The 21,990-nt window shown below is 40.7% G+C and overlaps 1 protein-coding gene, 1 long non-coding RNA gene and 2 pseudogenes across 4 annotated transcripts; all 4 read left to right on the top strand.

Annotated features, from left to right (window-relative positions):
- The first annotated feature begins 341 nt into the window (after positions 1-341).
- On the top strand, positions 342-2,448 carry LOC148863405 (UDP-glycosyltransferase 89B2 pseudogene; annotated as a pseudogene). The gene has a single exon (XR_016109784.1). The product of XR_016109784.1 is annotated as a UDP-glycosyltransferase 89B2 pseudogene (transcript).
- A 2,309-nt stretch (positions 2,449-4,757) lies between these two features.
- Positions 4,758-6,596, top strand: LOC148863406 (UDP-glycosyltransferase 89B2-like). Its single transcript, XM_088977490.1, has one exon. It carries the CDS (start codon positions 5,059-5,061, stop codon positions 6,523-6,525), a length of 1,467 nt encoding a protein of 488 aa, XP_088833616.1. The 5' UTR covers positions 4,758-5,058; the 3' UTR covers positions 6,526-6,596.
- A 3,821-nt stretch (positions 6,597-10,417) lies between these two features.
- Positions 10,418-16,176, top strand: LOC148863407 (uncharacterized). Its single transcript, XR_016109786.1, has 2 exons — positions 10,418-10,978; positions 15,885-16,176. It is a non-coding gene; the product is annotated as an uncharacterized LOC148863407 (long non-coding RNA).
- A 3,123-nt stretch (positions 16,177-19,299) lies between these two features.
- On the top strand, positions 19,300-21,568 carry LOC148863408 (UDP-glycosyltransferase 89B2 pseudogene; annotated as a pseudogene). Its single transcript, XR_016109783.1, has one exon. The product of XR_016109783.1 is annotated as a UDP-glycosyltransferase 89B2 pseudogene (transcript).
- Positions 21,569-21,990: the final 422 nt, after the last annotated feature.

The raw sequence follows: 21,990 nt of genomic DNA on the forward strand, positions 1-21,990 counted from the left end.
TGGGGTTCAAAAACTTGTTCCCAAAACCTTTTAATTCAAAGCTGCAGAGCCCAAAGTCATCCATAGAAAGACAATTCATCCGCAAACATGTAGTTGGGTTGTGGATTTCGTAGACTAAGCACAATAGCCGTCAGATTAGATTAGATGGTTTATATACAATTTAAGGAACTAGATGATGAATAGAATGATAATTTTGACATTTTCAAAAATTTTAAATCACACAAGATGCCACAGGATATACATAATTTATGGCTGGTTAATGGTTAATATTAAATTGACACATTTGGAAGTTTAACTACTGGATTTAGCATGTATTGAATCAAAGCCCAAAATAGAGGGTATTAATCTGCAATTTTTTTTTTTCGAGAACATATAGATTGTATCGTAACGGGTAACAAGTGGATGAATCCATAAAATCAAAATGAGAGGGTAAAGATAGTATAATTTGGAATTCTTTATTTTAAGGGCCCATCTCTTTTGCATTTAAAAATAGAGTGTTCATACAGCATTTTCAGAGATGAGTCTGAATGCCAAATGCAACCTAACAACAGCAAGACCAATACAGTAAATGTTTATGAGAGGTCATTGTCGAATAAACGCGGACGACTCTGGATCCCCTGCCCATCTCTACCCTTAAAAACTGGGGTAAACGTGAGCAGAGTTTGTGTGGGCAGGAGATCCGGACTCGAACTTGTTATCCGCCTCCCAATTTCAGCGATTTACAATTTGCTTTCTTATTAATATTAATAGTTACTACAGTCGCATTTGGGAGGGTTGTTGCGATTGTTGGTAGCAGATTAACAGCGAACAGATCCGGTGTAGTTTATAACAGAGTTCGAATCTGGTTCCAAGGCGCTCAGCCGACATGTCAAACTCTGGCAACAGTGGTGGTAATGGCAATAGTGTACACGTACTGGTCTTCCCTTTCCCAGCGCAGGGTCACATGTTGCCGCTGCTCGATCTCACCCACCAACTTGCCCTCCACAGCAGCTTAGCCATCACCATACTCGTAACGCCCAAAAACAAAACCCTACTAACACCTCTTCTCTCTAAACACCCTTCCATCCAGACCCTCATCTTGCCTTTCCCCAATCACCCCTCAATACCCCTTGGTGTGGAGAATGTCAAGGACCTTTCAGCCCAAGGTGTCGTTCCTATGATTTGCGCGTTGAGCCAACTTTATGACCCTCTTCTTCGCTGGTTTCAGTCTCATCCCTCACCCCCTGCTGCCATCATTTCCGATTTCTTTCTGGGCTGGACCAACCACCTCGCCTGCCATATCGGCATCCCTCGTATCGTCTTTTCTCCTTCCGGCCTGGCGACTTTGTCACTCTCGAATTCCATGTGGCGAGACCTTCCCAAGATAGACGATCCCAACGACCCCAATTTCCCCATTTCCTTTCCCAAAGTTCCGAACTCTCCCACATTTCTCTGGTGGCAGGTCTCCACTGTCTATCGCAGGTATGTTGAGGGACACCCAGATTCGGAATTCATAAGAGATAACTTTCTTGCCAATATTGCCAGTTGGGGAATAGTTTTCAACTCCTTCTTCGAGTTAGAGAGCGTGTACTTTGCTCACATGAGGAAGGATTTAGGACACCACCGGGTTTGGGCTGTAGGGCCTCTGCTTCCTCCAGGTGATGATCCAACAACCGAGAGGGGTGGGTCCAGCTCCGTGGCTGCCGGCGACGTGATCTCTTGGTTAGACAGGCGTAGAGATAATTCGGTGGTCTATATTTGCTTTGGAAGTCAGGCGGTGTTGACAAACAAGCAGATGGAGGCGGTGGCGGCCGGTCTTGAGCAAGGTGGGTCTGAGTTCGTTTGGTGTATCAAGGAGGCTACCACGATGCAGGCGGCGGGAGAATATGGGGTTATTCCTTCAGGGTTTGAAGAACGTGTGGAAGGGAGGGGACTTGTGTTAAGAGGTTGGGCTCCTCAGGTGTTGATACTGAGGCACCCGGCCGTCGGCGCATTCTTGACTCACTGTGGGTGGAACTCGGTGCTGGAGGCACTCGTCGCGGGTGTGCCGATGCTTGCCTGGCCGATGGGAGCAGACCAATTTATAAATGCAAGGCTGTTGGTGGAGGAAATTGGGGTGGCCGTGAAGGTCTGCGAGGGTCCTGAGACGGTTCCAAATCCGACAGAGTTAGCTAAATCCATTAACGAATCGGTGGGCGAAGAACGGGCCGAGAGGGTGCGAGCGAGAGCGATGCAGCTGCGTAAGGCAGCGCTAGAAGCAACCAAGGGAGGTGGAACTTCATCCAACGACTTGGATGGATTGGTGAATTATTTATGTGCACTTCAATTTTAACACGATTATAATATTCTATAATAGACTGCTGGATTCTATTGAGTGTGGCAAACGACAGAGAACAGGACGTGTGAATTTAAGTATTTTATTGTTTTCCGAGAAATTGTAAATGGTGAATGAGTACTCATTTTGGACAACTAGAATTTAGCACTCTGTTCTGGGTCAACTGGTTACCTGCTCGCCTACTCCTACGGGCTACGGCCATTCTTGGGCCTATACAACGGCCATTTTTGACGCCAGTATTGCAATACAACGTGGGGTTGTCGGACCATATATTTAGAGTTATTAGGGTATTATCGTTATTGTTGTTATCGTGTGCGAACAACTCGATTAAATTGAATCTGCATCGTATAGCGGCTTTTGCATCGTTGCCGTTTTCTGGAACAACGGCACCACATCAATGCTACGTAGGAAAAAAATGGTGTTTTAGGAAACTGTTATTTGTTTGAAGCCATTTTTCATAAAAAATGGTGTCTTAAGCCACACCTTGAAAATTGGAAAGATATAACTTAGAGTAATGCCAAATTAAGCATTTTTTAGAGTTATAGTTCGTTGCTGTCAACAGGGTAATGATGTGGCATTAGATAATGGGTAGAATTGCAGAAAACGTTTTCTGAAGCATTGGTATCGAACAAAAATAATTGTTATTACTCCAGAAAACATTCTAACAGCAATGATTCCAAACAAAAAAAGACAGAAAACAGTACTTCTAACCCACACATTAGCAACACCAATTTCTCATAAAACAGTGCCGCAACTACAACATTAATGCTACACAGATACATAGTCAACCCAAAACCCAAAACCTTTGAGGTAGAAACAACAATCATTCCAAACACAACCTAAATACAAATTATTAATGGGTTGAACATGATCGGTGAAATAAAGAACCGGCCCGCTTAGTTGCTCGTTGTAACTCTTGTTCTCTCAAGCTCTAAAGCTCTTCAGCTTGCTTGGCTACTACAACTAGCGTTGGAATGCTCCTCTTTCACAGTTTCACCTACTGATTTAGGCATTGGAACGCTCCTCCTTAGGGAATCACCTCAAGGCCTCTAATTGTTGTGCTTGCATGTCATTAAATCCACATCATAGTCCAACTCATTAGGACATTATTTGTTACTCGTCCACTTCACTTTGGACACCATTAGTACCCTACTTCTAGGGGTGTCTACAATTCGGTTAATCGAATTATGGCATTTTTTTTGTAAACCGAACTGGTGGTACCATTTTTTTCAATTCTCTAAACCAAAACCGAACTGGTACCACCATTTAATCGGTCTACCGGTTTTGCTTTTTGCTCGTTTCAGTTCTTTGATTTTTTGGTTTTTTATATTTATAATATATATTATACAAATATATGTATAATATTATATAATAAATAATAAATGACATATAATATGTTATAAATATTTGAAAAATATATAATATATAATATATTTATAAATAGATCATTATAAATATAATATAAGTATATATTTATATATAATATATAAAAAATATGTGACATATTAAAAATAGATATAAAAATATATATACCAATCGGCTCAGTTAACCGTTGATTTTTTTGTAGGTTAACCAAAAACTGAACTAATCCTTCAGTTTTTCAAAAATCTTGAACTGAAATCAAACTGATCAATTCGATTCTGTTTTTCGGTTTTTTATAGACACCCCTACCTATTTCTTCTAAGAAATTTCTGAAACCTCCCTTGAACTTTTTAATATTGTTGCAGTTACTCCTCCTTCACTACCTTGAGCTGATGGAAGCATGCAATACCAAAATACCCCCAACTTTGATCATTTGAATGATAAGTTGGCTTTTAAATTTGTCCTTCCCTATTACACTATCCATAAAATTCATAAAATTTATGTTTTTTTTTTTCTATAATTTTTGTTTAGTTTGCTGAATATATTTGAATCTTTTTATGAATTTATGATTTTTTTTTACATTTTATTGAAGTATGTATTTTGTTATATTTTTTTACGTTTTTCTTTGTTTTTACAATTTTTGCAAAAATTTTATCATTTTATGTATTTTTTGCAATTCTAATTTTCTAGTTGATTGATCCGATGCATCAATGACCACGAAACTCAGTAGAATATTTATATTTTTTTTTTCCAAACACCCTAACACGTCTGAAGAGAAGATTGTACCATCGTTTCGACTGAAGAGAGAACTATCACTGCTATCTACTGTTCTCCTGTTCGTTGATGCCAATAAGACGGCTATCAACCCTAAGACCCTCTATATTTCCGTTTTCTTTTGGTAAGCTAGTTCATATTAACATTTTTTTTTATATTTTTGCAGATGCATTACTTCTTCCTGCAAGTCTCCCCTAAGACGGATCTACTTGTTCTCCCGTCTATTGGACCACTAGATTGATTCAATGACACCTAAATATCAAAGAAAGATGCCACACCAAATCATCCATAACGCCCTTCAAAACAACAAAAGACGAGGAAACGTTTATCTTTGTGAAATTAGAATGTGATTTGGGCTATTTCGTAAAACTTCAACATAAAGCCCAAAACAAACAACATTAAAAGAAAAAGTTTAAAATAGCATTTATCATAAAGGTTTTTTGTTTAGTGACGGTGCTATTAATATAAAGCATAAAGTTGGGTATGAACGATGTCAGTCAGTCAGAACTCAGGAGGTACAAGGGGGAGGTTCAGCAATTTACCCTAGCTAGTTTCTTCTGCCTTTCACAAGAGAATCACTTTCTGATCAAGGAAATCAATCTGAAGATATGTCGAACGCCGGCGTCGGCCGCGGCCGTACACACATATTGGTATTCCCTTACCCTGCGCAGGGGCACCTGATACCTCTTCTCGATCTCACCGACCAGCTTGTCCGTCGGGATTTAACCGTCACCATATTGGTTACCCCAAAAAACGTCCCCATTTTGAACTCTCTTCTGTCCAGACATCCTTCTACTTCCATCCAAACTCTGGTCTTACCTTTCCCGTCTCATCCGTCTTTACCCCTTGGCGTAGAGAACACGAAGGACGCCCCAGAGGGCTCCTTCCGTCCTATGATGCTCACCTTGAATAAACTTTATCATCCTATCCTCCACTGGTTCCACTCTCATCCTTCTCCCCCTGTTGCCATCATCTCCGATTTCTTTTTGGGGTGGACTCACCATCTAGCCTGTCAGCTCGGCATCCCTCGCATCGTCTTCTATACTTCCGGGGCTGTCAACTTATCAGTGACCAATTTCCTGTGGCGTGACCTACCCAAGAGAGATGACCCCGACGATCCCAATTTCCCCTTTTCATTCCCCAAAGTTCCAAACTCCCCGACCTACCCCTGGTGGCAGCTTACCCCCATCTATCGCAGCTATGTTCAGGGCGACCCAGATTCAGATTTCATAAGAGATGGCTTTCTAGCCAACTTGGCCAGTTGGGGAATCGTTTTCAATTCGTTCAACGAGTTAGAGGGCGTCTACTTGAATCACATCAGAGAGGAGTTAGGCCACCATCGGATTTGGGCGGTGGGGCCTCTGCTCCCTCCCGATGACGATCCACCGAGCGAAAGGGGTGGATCCAACTCCGTTGGAGCCGGCGACGTGATGAGTTGGCTGGATAAATGTGAGGATCATACCGTGGTTTACGTGTGCTTTGGGAGTCAAGTGGTGTTGAGTAATGAGCAGATGGAGGCACTGGCCGCTGCGCTGGAGATAAGTGGGTGTCGGTTCGTGTGGTGTGTGAAGGAGGCAAGCGGCGGCAGCACGGCGTCCACGGGGGGAGCTTCCGGTGTTGTTCCGTCAGGGTTTGAGGAGCGTGTGGGAGGGAGGGGGTTGGTGATGAGGGGGTGGGCGCCACAGGTGTTGATACTGAGGCATCGGGCTGTAGGCGCGTTCTTGACTCACTGCGGGTGGAACTCGGTGCTTGAGGCACTGGTTGCGGGTGTGCCGATGCTTGCGTGGCCCATGGGCGCCGATCAATTTATTAACGCAAGGCTACTGGTGGAGGAAAAGGGGATGGCTGTGAAGCTCTGCGAGGGTAGGCAGGTCACCCCAAATTCTACGGAGTTGGCTAAAGCCATTGCCGAGTCAGTGGGTGATCAGGCCAAGAGTATGCGAGTGAGAGCAATGGAGACTCGTCAGGCAGCGCTACATGCAATCAAGCAAGGGGGTACTTCGTTCAAGGATTTAGACGAATTGGTAAATGAGTTGAATGGATTAAAATTTAATTTAAAATCGAGAGCCAAGTGACAAGTTGAATTTTTACTGTTGTATTACTCCGACGATTAGAATGTTATGCAAAATAATATTATGTTGTATCCCATACATTACATATATGGCTTTGTCCCAGGCCTTGGGTCCTCCTGCTTGAGAGTTGAGACTAGGCCGGGTTGGGTTTAAACCCACCGAACCAAGTTAGCCCGTTATAACAAATAACCCCCCCAAACATAAGAAAGTAAGATATCCATATGCATTTCTAATCAACCAATTAAACTTTGCTACCGATAAACCAAGAACCGAATCTCTCCTACACTTCGACAGCCCCAATCTTTGGCTCTTCTTATCTAGATATGTTTCAGAAGCAATGAGGTCTGGATGATAAAACCTTTCATTAGGGCTGTTCATAAGAATGCCTAACCCGACCAAACCCACCAACTCAGCTGATCCAACCCGAGTTGTCCGGGTTTGCATCCGTATTGGTCGGTTTCGGGTTGGGCACAAAACGAAACCGACATCTTGGGTCGGTTTTGGTTTTCTTGCGTGAAAACTAATTCCAACCCGATCCGAACCGACTTAAAGATCTACTAATTTGGTACTTCCTACTTCTTAGTTTGAGTAATTTCCTAATTCCTACTAATCTTCTACTTTTAGACTTCTACTAGAATTAGAACTCTAGAAGGCCCATTAGGAAATTACAATTAGAATTCAATTATGTGTCCTTTTTTAGTTTTTTACCTAGATTAGAAATTTAGAATTTAGAAGGTTTCTAATTTTTTATTTTATTGACCACTTTTTCCTTCTCTTAAAATCTTCTATTCTCCAACTTGGTTGATCCGCCCCCCTCAAGCTCAACTACTCAAGACTCGAGTCTCATTCTCAAAGACTCAAAGTCTCAATTTCAGTCATTCAAAGGTTAGTATTTATTTATTTATTTATTTATTAATTTAATGCATGTTACAAGTTGATATATTTTATTTGTGTTTTGTTTAAGCTTTGAAAAAAATCTAGTTAATGATGATATATTTGCACAAAAAATTTCAGTTTTGTATGAAAAACCTAATCTATTTAAAATTTTAAGTATATATTTCGGTTTTAATTTAAATATATTTTATATTTAAAACTATTAAATAAAGATATTTCAGTTTTACATAAAAACCAAAATATCTGAAAAAATTTATATCTAAAAAATATATATTCTGAAATATATGAGATATATATTTCCAGAAAATATATTTCCAGAAAATATCTTAAAAAATAAAAACTTCAGTTTTCAGTTTTTATGAAAAAACTAATCTATTTAAATATATATTTCGGTTTTAATTTAAATATATTTTATATTCAAAACTATTAAATAAAGATATTTCAGTTTTACATAAAAACCGAAATATCTGAAAAATTTTATATCTAAAAAATATATATTCTGAAATATATGAGATATATATTTCCAGAAAATATATATTCCAAATTTCCAATATTATATATATACATATATATATATATATATATTTAAATACATATTTCAGTTTTATTTGACTTTATACAGGAGCAAAACCAATCAAATCGACCCAAACCGACACAACCCGACTTAAACCGACCAGGTCGATTTGGCCTGTCAGTAGGTCAATTTCGATTCCCAAACCCGACCAAGTCGGATCGGTTGGAAAATTTTCAAAAACCCGACCCAACCTGACCCGTGAACACCCCTACCTTTCATCTTTCAGGCAACATAAAGTGCCACTCCACAATTTGAAGTTTGTAATGCTGTTAGCAGTTGACCAGTTATTAATTCAATTGTCTGACATCAGGATTTTCTGTTACATTGATAATGGAGACATAATGAAAGGGGTGTACTTGCAACGATGATAGAAACTTAAGGGGAGGTGACTGCTGTGAAAAAATGGCAGGAGAGGTTTCAGCAACGTCGAGGTTTCAGCAATTATGACCTGCCACTGGTCTGACGTTATAATAATGGTTTTAGCCACAGTTATCTATTATTTATTTCAACAAATATTATATGCTCCAATAAGGTTGATAATAACAGGCAATTACCTCGTAAATTATAAATTAGAAAATTTTTACACCACTAAGCACTGTGTTAGCAACTTTGAGCTGCAAATTGGTTTGAATGTTGTGTTTTTAAGTCATTGGTTCAAGTTTTTATTGATTTTAAAAATATTAGTTGAAGTGATCATGATATATAATATTAAATGCAAAATTAATTTATTTTGTTAATAATATATTATATTTTGATGATTTTTATTTCATTTATTATTTGAATCCCACATTTAGAATAACTAATAAGCTTTTATGGAAGTGATTTAATTTTTTTCCTGTTCTTATGCAATACGCATGTAATTGACCATAATACATAATACATTGCTCTTAGTTTTTGTATTTGATGTGCGAATTCAATTTCCTGTTACTGGTGTAATGTAAGTTATGGCAAAGCTCCTAGAATAGTAGCCCTACACACTTCCACTCCAAGACTTTCCATGACGAATCAAACATCTCATGGAAGAACTCTTCTCCAATATCCTCCGTTGTAGCTCTGAATGAAGCTTCAATTGCATTCCCCTGAATTGCTCCAAGATGCAACTTGTTACATACCCCAACAATCAAAACCTTAGTTAGGTTCTTGGGTTAAGCAGAACAGATCAAAAGCTTCATTTTTGCACCTTTCTCCTATAGAGCATCTATCAAGAAATAACTGAATCTTGTCAAGGTTTGTGGATATCCCAACAGCTTTGTGTCATCGGTAGCATCTTCAAGCTTCAACTACCTGAATTTTCTGCCACTCAATATGAAACCACTATTCACTATGGCAGCACTTCCTTGTCTTAGGATGGCTCTCTATATCATAATCACATCCTACATCTTCATTCTTAGCTTATTAGAGTATATCCAATTGTTATACTCCTGTGTATCTAGGACTCCATCCATACGATAACAATTGTCCTTAGGAGTTAAGATAATTGTTATCCTACTGAGATGAGAATTGGTTTTATGTTGTCTCTTGAATGTTCCTCCATTATAAATACAACGCAAGGCCAATGGTCAATTCACTGTGCTCAAATATTTCTTGGTCTTTCTTTACTTTAAGTTGGTATTAGAGCCTTGCCGATCCCATGGCTTCCAACAACTTCAGTTCTGCCTCCCAGCAATCGTCAGGTGCGTCAGCCTCTAGGAATGTGGCAGGTTCAAATTCGGTTCCCCATGGTGGGATCCATTATCTCCCTATGAAGCTCACCAACGACAACTACCTGCTTTGGAAGGCACAGTTGTTGCCAAATCTCTACATCAATCGTTTAATGGGGTACATAGATGGTTTTATTGTTGCACCTCCTTAGTATATAGCAGATCTAACAGACGAAGGTCAGATGATTCTCAATCCAGAAAACGTCGAATGGTTTGAGAATGATCAATTAGTTATGTCCTAGATCATTGTGTCGCTCACGGAGAACATGTTCGCCCAAGTTGTAGGACATCGATCATCCCGTGGTGTATGGAACGCTCTAGCCAATTCTTTTGCAAACTATTCATGATCCAGGCTGATGCGGTACAGAAGGCAGCTTCAAAGTCTCAAAAAGGGAGGTATGCCTACTTCTGAATATGTTAGAAAAGATAAATCCATAGCAAATAGTCTTGCAGTTGTAGCAGAACCAGTAAAAATGAGTGATTTAATTTTGTATATATTAGTCGAATTAGGGTCTGAATATGAGTCTATTGTTACTATCATTACTAACAGGTCCGACATAGAGGACCTCGATATTGATGATATTTTAGGCATTCTTCTTGGCCATGAAGGCTGGTTAGAACAGAATACTACCACGGTTGATTCACCCCATGCAGCCAATATGGCCAATTTTAAAAATAATAATCAATACTCTCCTTCTGGGAATACCTGTAGCATAGGTAGGGGGCATGGTTCTTTAGATAACCGCCCAAATAATGGTGGTAGAGGGTGTGGTAATATAATTGTTTGTCAACTATGCAATAAGTTGGGACATGGTGTGATTAAATGTCACCACGGTATGATCTCAACTACAAGAAAGAAGAAGCAAAACCAATAGCCTACAACAATAATATTGCTCCTCCGTCTCAGTTTTCCTTCGACCCAACCTGGTACCCAGACAGTGGCGCAACACATCACATGACGTCAGATGTCAACAATCTGCAAACTCGGTTTGAATATGGTGGGTCAGATCATGTCAAAGTCGGTAATAGTTTAGGTTTGGAAATTAAGAATGTTGGTTTTTCAATTTTATATATTGCTACTCGCCAGTTTTCTTTAAATAATATTTTTCATGTACCAGAGCTCTCCAAAAATTTGCTTGAGATAACAAATTGTTCTTTGAGTTTCATTGTGATTATTTTCTTGTGAAGGATTATACGGGGAACGTTCTGCAGCGAGGAACCAGTAGAGACGGGTTGCATCGGTTTCCGGGCGAGGTGAATCATACAAGTCAACCTTCTACATTGATCGGTGAGAATGCTTATGTTGATGATTGGCACAAACGTCTTGGGCATCCAACAATGCGAGTAGTCAAGCAAGTTTTCACCCAGTTCAGCCTTCCTTATGAATGTCATTTTAGTTTCAGCTCTAATTTATCTTGTGATTCCTATCAAGTCAGTAAGAGTCATAGGTTACCTCTCCCCTCATCCTCTTCAGTTGTTTCTCGTCCTCTAGATTTAATTTTTTCAGATGTATGGGGACCAGCCCCAGTTTTATCAAATGCAAGGTTTCGATACTATGTAATTTTCGCTGATGCTTTTAGAAGATTTTCATGGTTATTTCCATTGCATTGGAAATTAGATGTGTTTGATGTCTTTTTTATCTTTTAAGCGTCATGTTGAAAATTTATTTGAGACCAAAATCAAGGCTCTGCAATCGGACTGGGGTGGAGAATATCACAAACTATCTTCTTACTTGGACTCTATTGGCATTATTCATTGACTCGCCTACCCTCATACACATGAATAGAACAGTTGTGCTAAATGGAAACATCGTCATGTCACTGAAGCAACCCTGTCTCTTCTGGCTTCCTCGTCGCTCCCCTTCTCCTTCTTGGCAGATGCTTCCCTTACAACAGTTTATCTGATTAACCGGCTTCTGACTGCCACTCTCCAACAAAAATCCCCATATGAGGTTCTCTTTGGCTCACCTCCAGATTACAGGTTCCTCAAATTTTTTGGATGTGCTTATTATCCTCTGCTTTGGTTGTACAATCGCCACAAGTTTGATTTTCGGTTCCAACAATGCATTTTTCTTGGCTACAACAACAAAAATAAGGGTATTGTTGTTTGCACCTTGCGACTGGTAAGGAGTACATCTCTAGACATGTTCTCTTTGATGAGAAGAAGTTCCAGGGTATTCTGCGATTGCTCCCACTGAATCCATCTCCCCTACTGGGGTATATCTACAACTACCAATGTCACCTCCAGCTCCTTCTCCGGAATCATTAGTTTCCGACTCACTGCTATAGAGAGATTCAGATCCACCACCTCTGCCTAGTAGCGATACTCTTCGGAATCATCAGTTTCCAACTCACTACCCATCTCTTATAGGATATTCTTGTTGCATCAGTCCCTATTGCTTCTCAGCCTTCTCGTCAGCACCCTATGGTGACTCATTCGATGGATGGGTCTCTCCCACCTCGTTCTCAGCTCACAACCAGGTATCCTTTACCACAATCTTTGTTAGTTCATTCTGGTGATGACACTTTGGAACCCTCCAAGTATTCACAAGCAGTTAAATCTGCTCATTGACATGATGCCATGAATAAAGAGTTTAATGCATTGGTTTCTAATGGTACTTGGAGTCTTGTTCCCTATTCCTCTGACATGAATGTGGTTGGGAGCAAATGGGTCTACAAAATCAAATGGAAGGCAGATGGTACCATTCACAGGTACAAGGCACGTTTGGTAGCACAGGGTTTTACTCAGATTCCCAAGGTTGATTTTACAACTACTTTCAGCTGGTTGACAAACCCGTAACCATTCGTACCATTCTCTCTCTTGTTGTAATGTATCGATGGTGTATACATCAAATTGACTTTGATAATGCTTTCTTGAATGGGGTACTTCATGAAGATATCTACATTAGACAGCCTAAGGGTTTTGAAGATCTTGCATAACTAGCCCAGGTGTGCAAGTTGCACAAAGCTCTTTACAACTTCTTTAGGCTCTGCGAGCTTGGTATGCCCATCTCACTCATCAGTTGGCACAAATGGGTTTTTGAACATCTATAGCTAACACTTCTCTGTTTGTGTTTTGCTCTAAACATGTTACTCTGTATCTCCTTGTCTATGTGGATGATGTCTTACTGATTGGGAACTCCCAAAGTGCTATTCATAACTGCATTCAGGAGCTCTCTTGTCATTTCTCTCTTAAGGATTGGGCCTTGCTGCTTTCTTTCTTAGGATTCAGCTTCTTTGGCATTCTAATGGGGTTCTTCTCAGTCAACATCAATACATTACTGGTCTACTACAACGTTCTCAGATGGATGCTGCTAAACCGATTTCCTCTCCTATGGTTGTTCGTCCCAAGCTTACTCATCATGGTGGCTCCCCTCTTCCTGATCCTACTGAGTATCAGAGTATTGTTGGTGCCCTTCAGTATGTTGCTATCGACCATCCAGACATCTCCTTCGCCATCAATAAGGTCTCTCAGTTCTTGCAGTCTCCTACTAATGTTCACTGGGTAGTTGTGAAACACATCTTGCATTATCTCAAGGACACCATTATGCATGGTCTATACATCTCTCGGACGTCGTCTGCCTCTCTTACACTTCTTGCGTTTTCAGATGATGACTGAGTAGGCTGTCCGGATGACTGACGATTCACCGGTGGATTTGCTATTTATTTAGGGTCTAATCTTATTGCCTGGATCTCCCGCAAATAGGCCACAGTAGCATGCTCCAGCACCGAGTCTGATTTTTGTGCTTGTGCTACATCTGCTACTGAAGTGTTGTGGATTTCCTCTCTTCTTCGAGATCTTGGCATCAGTCTCTCTGAAACACCTACTATTTGGTGTGATAACATCAGTGCCACTTACCTTGCTGCCAACCTTGTGTTCCGTCCTCAAACTCGGCATGTTGAGGTTGATTTTCACTTTCTCCGGGATCTTGTGCTTGCAAAACGGCTTAATGTGTGGTTCATCTCTTCCAAAGATCAGGTTGTTGACATTCTCACCAAGCCCCTTGCCGGTGATCAGTTTCGCTTCTTACGGGACAAACTCCATTTTCATGATGAGCATGGAGTTTGAGGGGGCGTAGTACAATATATCCAGCTATTACACTCCTATATATCTAGGACTCCATCCATAGGATAACAATTATCCTTAATTGAGATGAGAACTGGTTTTGTGTTATCTCTTGAATGTTATCTATGAAGATAGAGTCCTCTCTTTGTACAGCTCCTCCATTATAAATACAATGCAAGGCCAATGGTCAATTCATTGCGCCCAAATATTTCTTAGTCTTTCTTTACTTTGATTTAGCTTGTCAAGATTACTTAAGGACAAAGCATCATAGGCTACATCAAACTATTTAGAAGCATAGGAGCCATTAGATTTCCAAGGTTCGAATGTTGTTTTGAAATAAAGCTTTTGTTTCGTGCAGGACTCTCCTGTCTTCAACTATATAAACATCTTTTCATTAAAGCAATTAAGTTTGTACACATTACTCACACATTCAACTACCTGCACTTTGCATCCATTCCATTTGTATTTACTTCACCGCGTATTAATTCTAAGAAGGAATCAAGTTTATTGAGAAGGTAAAAATGAAAAAGTACTTCTGGATTTATGCAAATACATCAATCTAGAAGTTGCACCTGCATAGCCTTTTCACTTCTAACTATGTTGGGATTGAATTAGGAGTCTCCGTTCAGTATATCTTATTTGTATATATCTTCTTATCCTTATCTTGTATAGTTCAGATAGGAAAGATAGGTTTGAGTCCCTGTAAACTTAGGAGATTCGATGGTCGTATATATATATATATATATATGATTCTTAATGAATAAAAGACAAAAAGAATAAACCAGAAAAGCTCTGGTTTTACATGGTATCAGAGCCAATCTTAAATCCGACGATGCAGTCGCGTAATCAGCACAATTATCAGACAGAAGCAGGTTCCACAAACCCCACTTTCGACGGCAATCAAGCCTCCTTGGGTTGGTCTACGTTTCGTCCTTGCCATCTCACGACCGAACGATTCATCCAGGTCCTCAACAACCCACGTTTCGGATCCCGATCTGATGCAAACCTCTTCAACCCTGCCAGTCCCGGAGGTGGTGGCTCTGTCTCTGACGCCGTTGCACTCGCCAGAGACTTAAACGGGATCAACGAGACACTCTCTTGTTCTAGTGAGAATATTGGTTGCTCGTCGATTTTAACGACTTGTTGTGCTTTGCAACCCGACCGGAATATCGCCTTCAAGTTCACCCAAATCCCTGTTTTCTCTCATTTTGATTTTGGTATTACAGGAGCTATTGTTGTGGTCTTCTCGGCCTTCTCAGCAGAGCGACGGCAGTTTCTCCCGCGATGACGGCTCCTGTCCTTCTTTGACCTGACCCTACCTATACATGAGACTCTCAGCGACGACGGTGTTTGCCACCGGCAAAGGACAAATTTTCAATTCGGCACTCCGTTTTCTGTAGAGTTCGATCTTCGCCTTCGTCCTACCAAGGCTGCAACCGATGGTTCCATTCTGAGTTTTGTTTTTCGCAGAGTTCTTCGGTCTTCTTCTCCTTCTATAGAAGTTCCATTTGGCCGAAACTGTTGATCGAGCAACCTTCCTAACAAGGGCTCAAGTCTCCGACAAGTCAATGTTCTCGGCAGGTTTTAGGGAGATTCTGAGATCGGTTCTTTGTCTCTTGTGGCATCGATCGTGGGCTTTCAGACACAATAGTCAGCATGACTGAAAATAGAGAAAAGGAGCAGGGGCAGGAGGAAAAGGTCGTGGCGGCCAAGTCAAGGCCAACCAAGGATAATCAATTGATCCAACCAAGACTGGGTTGAATGGACTGAATAGTGAGTAGTGGAACATGTAGCTCAACTTTTTGAACACACAGAAAGAGGGGAGTCAACTATTAAGTGGTAAGCAAAAATTGTCATAATGGATAATAGACACAGGGGCTTCTCATCATATGATAGGAAGCCTCGAGTCGATGAGAGACATAAAGAATGTCACTTCGTGCTCTGTCGGGATACCATAAGGGAAAGCGACAATAGTAGAGAAAGAAGGCACAGTTGCACTGGACGATCATCTGAAACTGACTAGTGTTTTATATGTGTCTGGTTTGAATTACAACTTACTTTCTGTATCGTAATTGATTAAGGAATTGAATTGTATTGTCAAGTTCACTAATAAATTCTGTGTGATATAGGACCGCACTACGAGGATGCTGATTGGAGCGGGTGAGCAGTGAGAGGGACTCTATTATTTCTGAAGCATTGCATCAATAAGAGCAATGAAGACTACAGAGAGCAGGACGTGTGATATTTGGCATCAAAGGTTAGGGCATCCTTCTTATAGAATTGTTAAGTTGCTGCCTTTTATTAGTACTAAGAATAATAATGATGACAATATTAAGGGTTGTGATGCATGCTTCCGAGCTAAACAATGTTGAGAAGAGTTTGTTTCTAGTAATAATAAAGCATCCGATATTTTTGAGTTAATTCATTGTGATTTGTGGGGTCCTTATAGAACTTCAACTTCTTGTGGTGCTCATTATTTCTTGACCATAGTAGACAATTTTTCTAGAGGCGTTTGGATTTATCTTCTGGTTGATAAGACGGGAGTGGGACGAGTTCTTCGAAATTTTTTTGCTATGGTTCAAAGGCAATTTAACAAACCTGTAAAAGTAATCCGTACTGATAATGGGACTAAGTTTGTATGCTTGGCTAGTTATTTTGTTGAAAGTGGTATTATTCATCAAACCACTTGTGTCGGGACCTCTCAACAAAACGGGAGGGTTGAACGCAAGCACCGCCACATACTCAATGTTGCTCGAGCTTTGCACTTTCAAGCCAGCTTGCCTATTGACTTTTGGGGGGAATGTGTCTTGACTGCATGTTATTTGATCAATCGAACACTGTCTATTCTGTTGAAGGGAAAGACTCCCTATAAAATGTTATTTGGGCAACCTCCTTCTTATGATAATGTGCGAGTTTTTGGTTGCTTAGCATATACGCACAATCATGGACATGGAGGGGATAAATTTGTCAGTCGAAGCAGACAGTGTGTTTTTGTTGGGTATCCTTTTGGAAAGAAATGATGGAGCTTGTATGATTCAGAGTTCGGCATGTTCTTTGCATCAAGAGATGTTACTTTTTTAGAGCATGAATTCCCGTATGCACACAAGGAAAATGCATAGCCAAACAAAGCACAAGGCCAATTTAATTATGGAATAGGTGGGACAGATGAGGTGTGGGTACCATCCACTTATTTACCTGGACTAGCAAATGGCGAGATGGAGGCTAACCAGCAAGCTGAACCTGCTGAATAAGGAGTCTGTGTAGAAGAAAGAACCCATGTAGACCCGAATGCAAATGCTGGTGAATCCATGCATTCTTATGACGTCACCATAGAAAATGCAAGCGAAGATGGTCCTAATGTCAGGGGGGTGGCGATATTGAGCAACAGCAGCACTCTGAATTTTCACAGTAGCACTCTGAATTTCATTTGGGGCGTGGGCATCAACAGAAATAATAGTCCACAAGGTTGAGGGATTATGTGCTTCACACCACACAACGCTAGAGTCCCTCTCCGCGTCCCTTTGCAAGCTCACTCGACCAATCACATTCTGTAGGTAGTCCTTATCCCATTGATAACTATGTGAACTGTAACAATTTTTCTTGTTGACATCGTGCTTTTTTGGCAGCTATTACTACAGGAGTTGAACCTACTTCTTTTGCTGAGGTCGTAAAGGATGAAAAATGGAGGGATGCAATGCAGAAAGAAATACAGGCACTTGAAAATAATCAGACATGGACTGTGGAGCCTTTGCCATCCGGAAAACGAGCTATAGGATGCAAATGGGTGTATCGAATCAAGTATAACGCTGATGGGATAGTGGAAATATACAAAGCCCGTCTTGTTATTTTTTGGAACAAGCAGGTTGAGGGAATTGATTATAATGAAACTTTTTCCCTAGTTGCAAAAATGGTTATTGTTCATAACTTCCTTGTAGTCATAGCAACTAGAAATTGGGAGCTTCATCAAATCGACGTACATAACGCATTCTTGCATGGTGACCTTCATGAGGAAGTCTACATGCGAATGCCTCCTAGTTTTAGTCGAACACATTGAAGTTGATTGCCATTTTGCATTTGTCCTACTTATGTGTCGACTATTGTTCAGCTGGCTAACACTTTTACAAAGGCACTGGGTCGCAGAGAATTTGAGTACTTTCTCCGCTAATTATTATCCAAAAGCTATTTAACTGGTTTGATTTACATACCCTTTGTGATATCAGTCATGTTATTTGTCATACGAATGGCCTCTTCACCGGTTCCGAAGACTCTTTTGGCATCAATGTGCCCAATCCCAATGAGACGAACGAATGGCTCAGGAATCGACCGGTTCCGAACAGACTCGTGGAGCTACTGCTTGGATTATCGTAGAATAAGAGGAGCCGTTTTAGGAAATGACTTAATTTAAATGACAGATGCCACCCCAGCTCGACTCGAGACCAAGACTCCTTACTCATCGCACCAATAGCGGCACTGAGCGGCCGGAGATTGATTGAAAAGGCAGCCCAGCCCCTCTTTAGTGATAGTGATAAAGAGCACACACACACCTCCCCTGAAACTTGAGGGAAGTGTTGGGATTGAATTAAGAGTTTCCGTTCAGTATATCTTCTTTGTATATATCTTCTTATCTTGTATAGTTCTGATAGGAAAGATAGGTTTGAGTCCCTATAAACTTAGCAGATTCCATGGCCGCATTCATGTGTATATATATATATATATATATATATATATATATATATATATATATATATATATATATATATATATATATATGTATCTGAATTCTCAATAAATAAAAGACAGAAAAAGAATAAACAAGAAAAGCTTGGTTTTACAAACCATGACATAACAAGCAATTTTCTTATTACATCGGATACCAAATGACCGCACAGTAGCTTTAGAGAAAACTGGAGTTGCACCATTGAGTTGCTCCAAAACCTTAGTTGCTCTAGTAAGGCAATCAGTACTCTCACCGACACAAATGTTAAGAACTAGTTTTTACACCTTAATCTCTTGATCGGATTGGACAGCTTCTTTTTCGATGCCATCTTGCTTACTCTGGTCCTCTCCCCCGTAGGTGGTAGCATATCGTATCATCTGGTGTTGTGCTTTATCTGATCTGATAAATACAGTTGGTGAGCATCAAGAATAAGAGAGGTGCACCATTGCTGCAACTCCTCTATTCTCGTCGTAGAAGACCCTGAACAGAGGCCCTATGGCGGAGGAAGATGGAAGGGAAGAGGGGAGAAAGTAACAGATGAAGGCAGTGAGAGGACGGAGAGAAATCAAAAGAAGGGGTTCTTGTCACCATCGCTCTGCTCTTCGTCTCAAAGTTGAGGATTATGAATAATTCAGAAGAAAGGTATTTTAGAAATTAAAAAAAAAAAATTATTAATCACGTAGGGAGTGCGACAGAAAGTTAAAGATAAGGAAGATTTTCAACAATTATCAGAAAATATAGAAATACTTTAAAGATAAGAATACTTAAAGATAATATATAAATAACTCAATTAGCTAAACGATAAGAATAATTTAAAAAATTTACCCTTAATTTTAAGATAAACAAAGCGCTGTATCCCACGGTTCCCGACTAATACGATTATAAACCAATCCGTTTGTCAGGCATTACTAATTTACATTTACAACTCGAGATTGTCAACGTGAACGAAGCTAGCACATGCGCGGCCTGGCCTGCGTATTAAATAAAGAATCAAACAGCAATTATACATAAGCACACTAGCTACTTAGTACAGTCAAAGCGGCTCATGTCGATGTTTTGAATTCAAATTCTTTACGTGGCAGTGTTTTCATCCCCTACTTTCATGGAGGAACCAAAGCGTGACTTGTCCATGAGATGAGAGGTCAATGTCAATCCACCCAGGAGGTCAGAAGTTTCTGGCTTGTCTTCGAAGAAAAACCAAACTCAAAAAAAAAAAAAAAAATCAAAATTTGATCGATTGGAGCGTGTAATAATTCTCCAGATCAGCCCTCAACCATACATGTCAAGGCGGTGAACATGAATTCCTCCTGTCAAAACCCCTTTAATATCAAGGCAGGGAACAGAACCTCTGATCTGGAGGTGTTTTTTCTTTCTTCTTTTTTTTTTGTCCCTGAAAAAGAAGAAACCTAAATTCAGTCTGAAAGATAAATATGTTAGACTCCGCTGGTTGTGGTGGTGCTCACATACTGGTCTTCCCTTACCCTGCGCAGGGACACATGTTACCGTTACTAGATTTTACGCATCAACTCGCAGCTCGGGGCTTAACCATCACCATACTGGTGACACCCAAGAACGTCCCCATACTAAGCCCTCTTCTTTCTAAATACCCTTCCATCCAAACCTTGGTCTTACCTCTTCCGCCTCATCCCTCTATACCCGCTGGCGTCGAGAACGTCAAGGACCTTCCATTCACCTCCTTCACTGCTCTGTACTGCACTTTGGGGAAGCTTTACGATCCTATTCTCCACTGGTTCCGGTCTCAACCCTCACCCCCCGTCGCAATCATCTCCGATTTCTTTTTAGGGTGGACCCACCACCTTGCCTGCCAGCTCGGTATCCCTCGCATCGTCTTCTCTCCTTCCTCCGCTGCGGCCATCTCGCTGATGCATTTGCTCTGGCGCGACCTTCCTACGAGAGAAAATCCCAACGATCCTAATTTTCCCATAACGTTCTCAAAAGCTCCGAATTCCCCGACCTATCCCTGGTGGCAGCTCAGTCCTATCTTCCACAGCTATGTTCAGGGAGAGCCAGAGATGGATTTTATAAGGGATTCTATTCTCGCCAACTTAGCGAGTTGGGGAATAGTTTTCAACTCGTTTAAAGATTTAGATGGCGTGTATCTGAACTACGTGAGGGAGGAGTTGGGACCCCACTGCGTTTGGGCGGTGGGGCCCCTGCTCCCTCCTGATGACAATCCATCGATCGAGAGGGGTGGATCCAATTCCGTTGCAGCCGGCGACGTGATGAGTTGGCTGGATAGATGTGAGGATCATACAGTGGTTTACGTGTGCTTTGGGAGTCAAGTCGTGTTGAGTAATGAGCAGATGGAGGCACTGGCCGCTGCGCTGGAGGTAAGCGGGTGTCGGTTCGTGTGGTGTGTGAAGGAGGCCAGCGGCGGCAGCACGGCGTTCACGGGAGGAGCTTCCGGTGTTGTTCCGTCAGGGTTTGAGGAGCGTGTGGGGGGAAGGGGGTTGGTGATTAGGGGGTGGGCGCCACAGGTGTTGATACTGAGGCATCGGGCTGTAGGCGCGTTCTTGACTCACTGCGGGTGGAACTCGGTGCTTGAGGCACTGGTTGTGGGTGTGCCGATGCTTGCGTGGCCCATGGGCGCCGATCAATTTATTAACGCAAGGCTACTGGTGGAGGAAAAGGGGATGGCTGTGAAGCTCTGCGAGGGTAGGCAGGTCACCCCAAATTCTACGGAGTTGGCTAAAGCCATTGCCGAGTCAGTGGGTGCTCATGGGCCCAAGACCAAGAGTGTGAGAGTGAAAGCAATGGAGACTCGTCAGGCAGCGCTACATGCAATCAATCCAGGGGGTACTTCGTTCAAGGATTTGGACCAGTTGGTAAATGATTTAAATGGGTTAAAATTGAGGGCAAAGTGACAATCAAGAAAAAATCGTGATCGTGGGCCGGGCCGGCCATATTATGTGAAACTTTCAGTTTACAACAATGTTGTTCAGTATTTGGAATTGGAAGCTTTTAAATGGTTACCGCTCACACTTATTTATTATGTTTCCTTTCATGTTAAGCTTGTATTTTACACTTTTTTTAGTTTTTTTTTCACTCATAATAATAAGGGGTTAAATTTAAATGTGCATTCGCTTTTTGGTAAGTTATTTATCCGAGTAAATACATTTATCTAGGTAAGAGTTTTCTAAGAAAGACTTATCCCGGTAAGTGTATCTGTCTATATTTTTTATTTTTTTATATAAATAAGGCAATGACAATCTTAACCAAGGAAATTCCATTATTAAAAAGGGCACTTTTATTTTATTTAGTATTGACAAATTTTTCTTAAATGAGAAAGTTAATTTAACTAACAGATGAATATATAAATTTCATTGGTTTTCATATAAATCTAAAAAATAAATATAATTTTTTTAATCAATGAAAATTAAAATTACATTGATCAACTTTATTCTCTCAAATTCCAAAAAAAAATACCAAAAAAATATCTTTAAGCTTAATAAAAAGCCCCCAAAAAGCATCTCTATGGTTAGTAAGCGACAAAAGAC

Source organism: Nelumbo lutea, chromosome 3 (genome assembly GCF_056320005.1).
Source record: "Nelumbo lutea isolate HS-2025 chromosome 3, American lotus-T2T, whole genome shotgun sequence".
Taxonomy (NCBI): domain Eukaryota; kingdom Viridiplantae; phylum Streptophyta; class Magnoliopsida; order Proteales; family Nelumbonaceae; genus Nelumbo; species Nelumbo lutea.

Coding starts and splice junctions, on each gene's coding strand:
- LOC148863406 (XM_088977490.1), top strand. CDS start 5,059: ATGTCGAACGCCGGCGTCGGCCGCGGCCGTACACACATATTGGTATTC.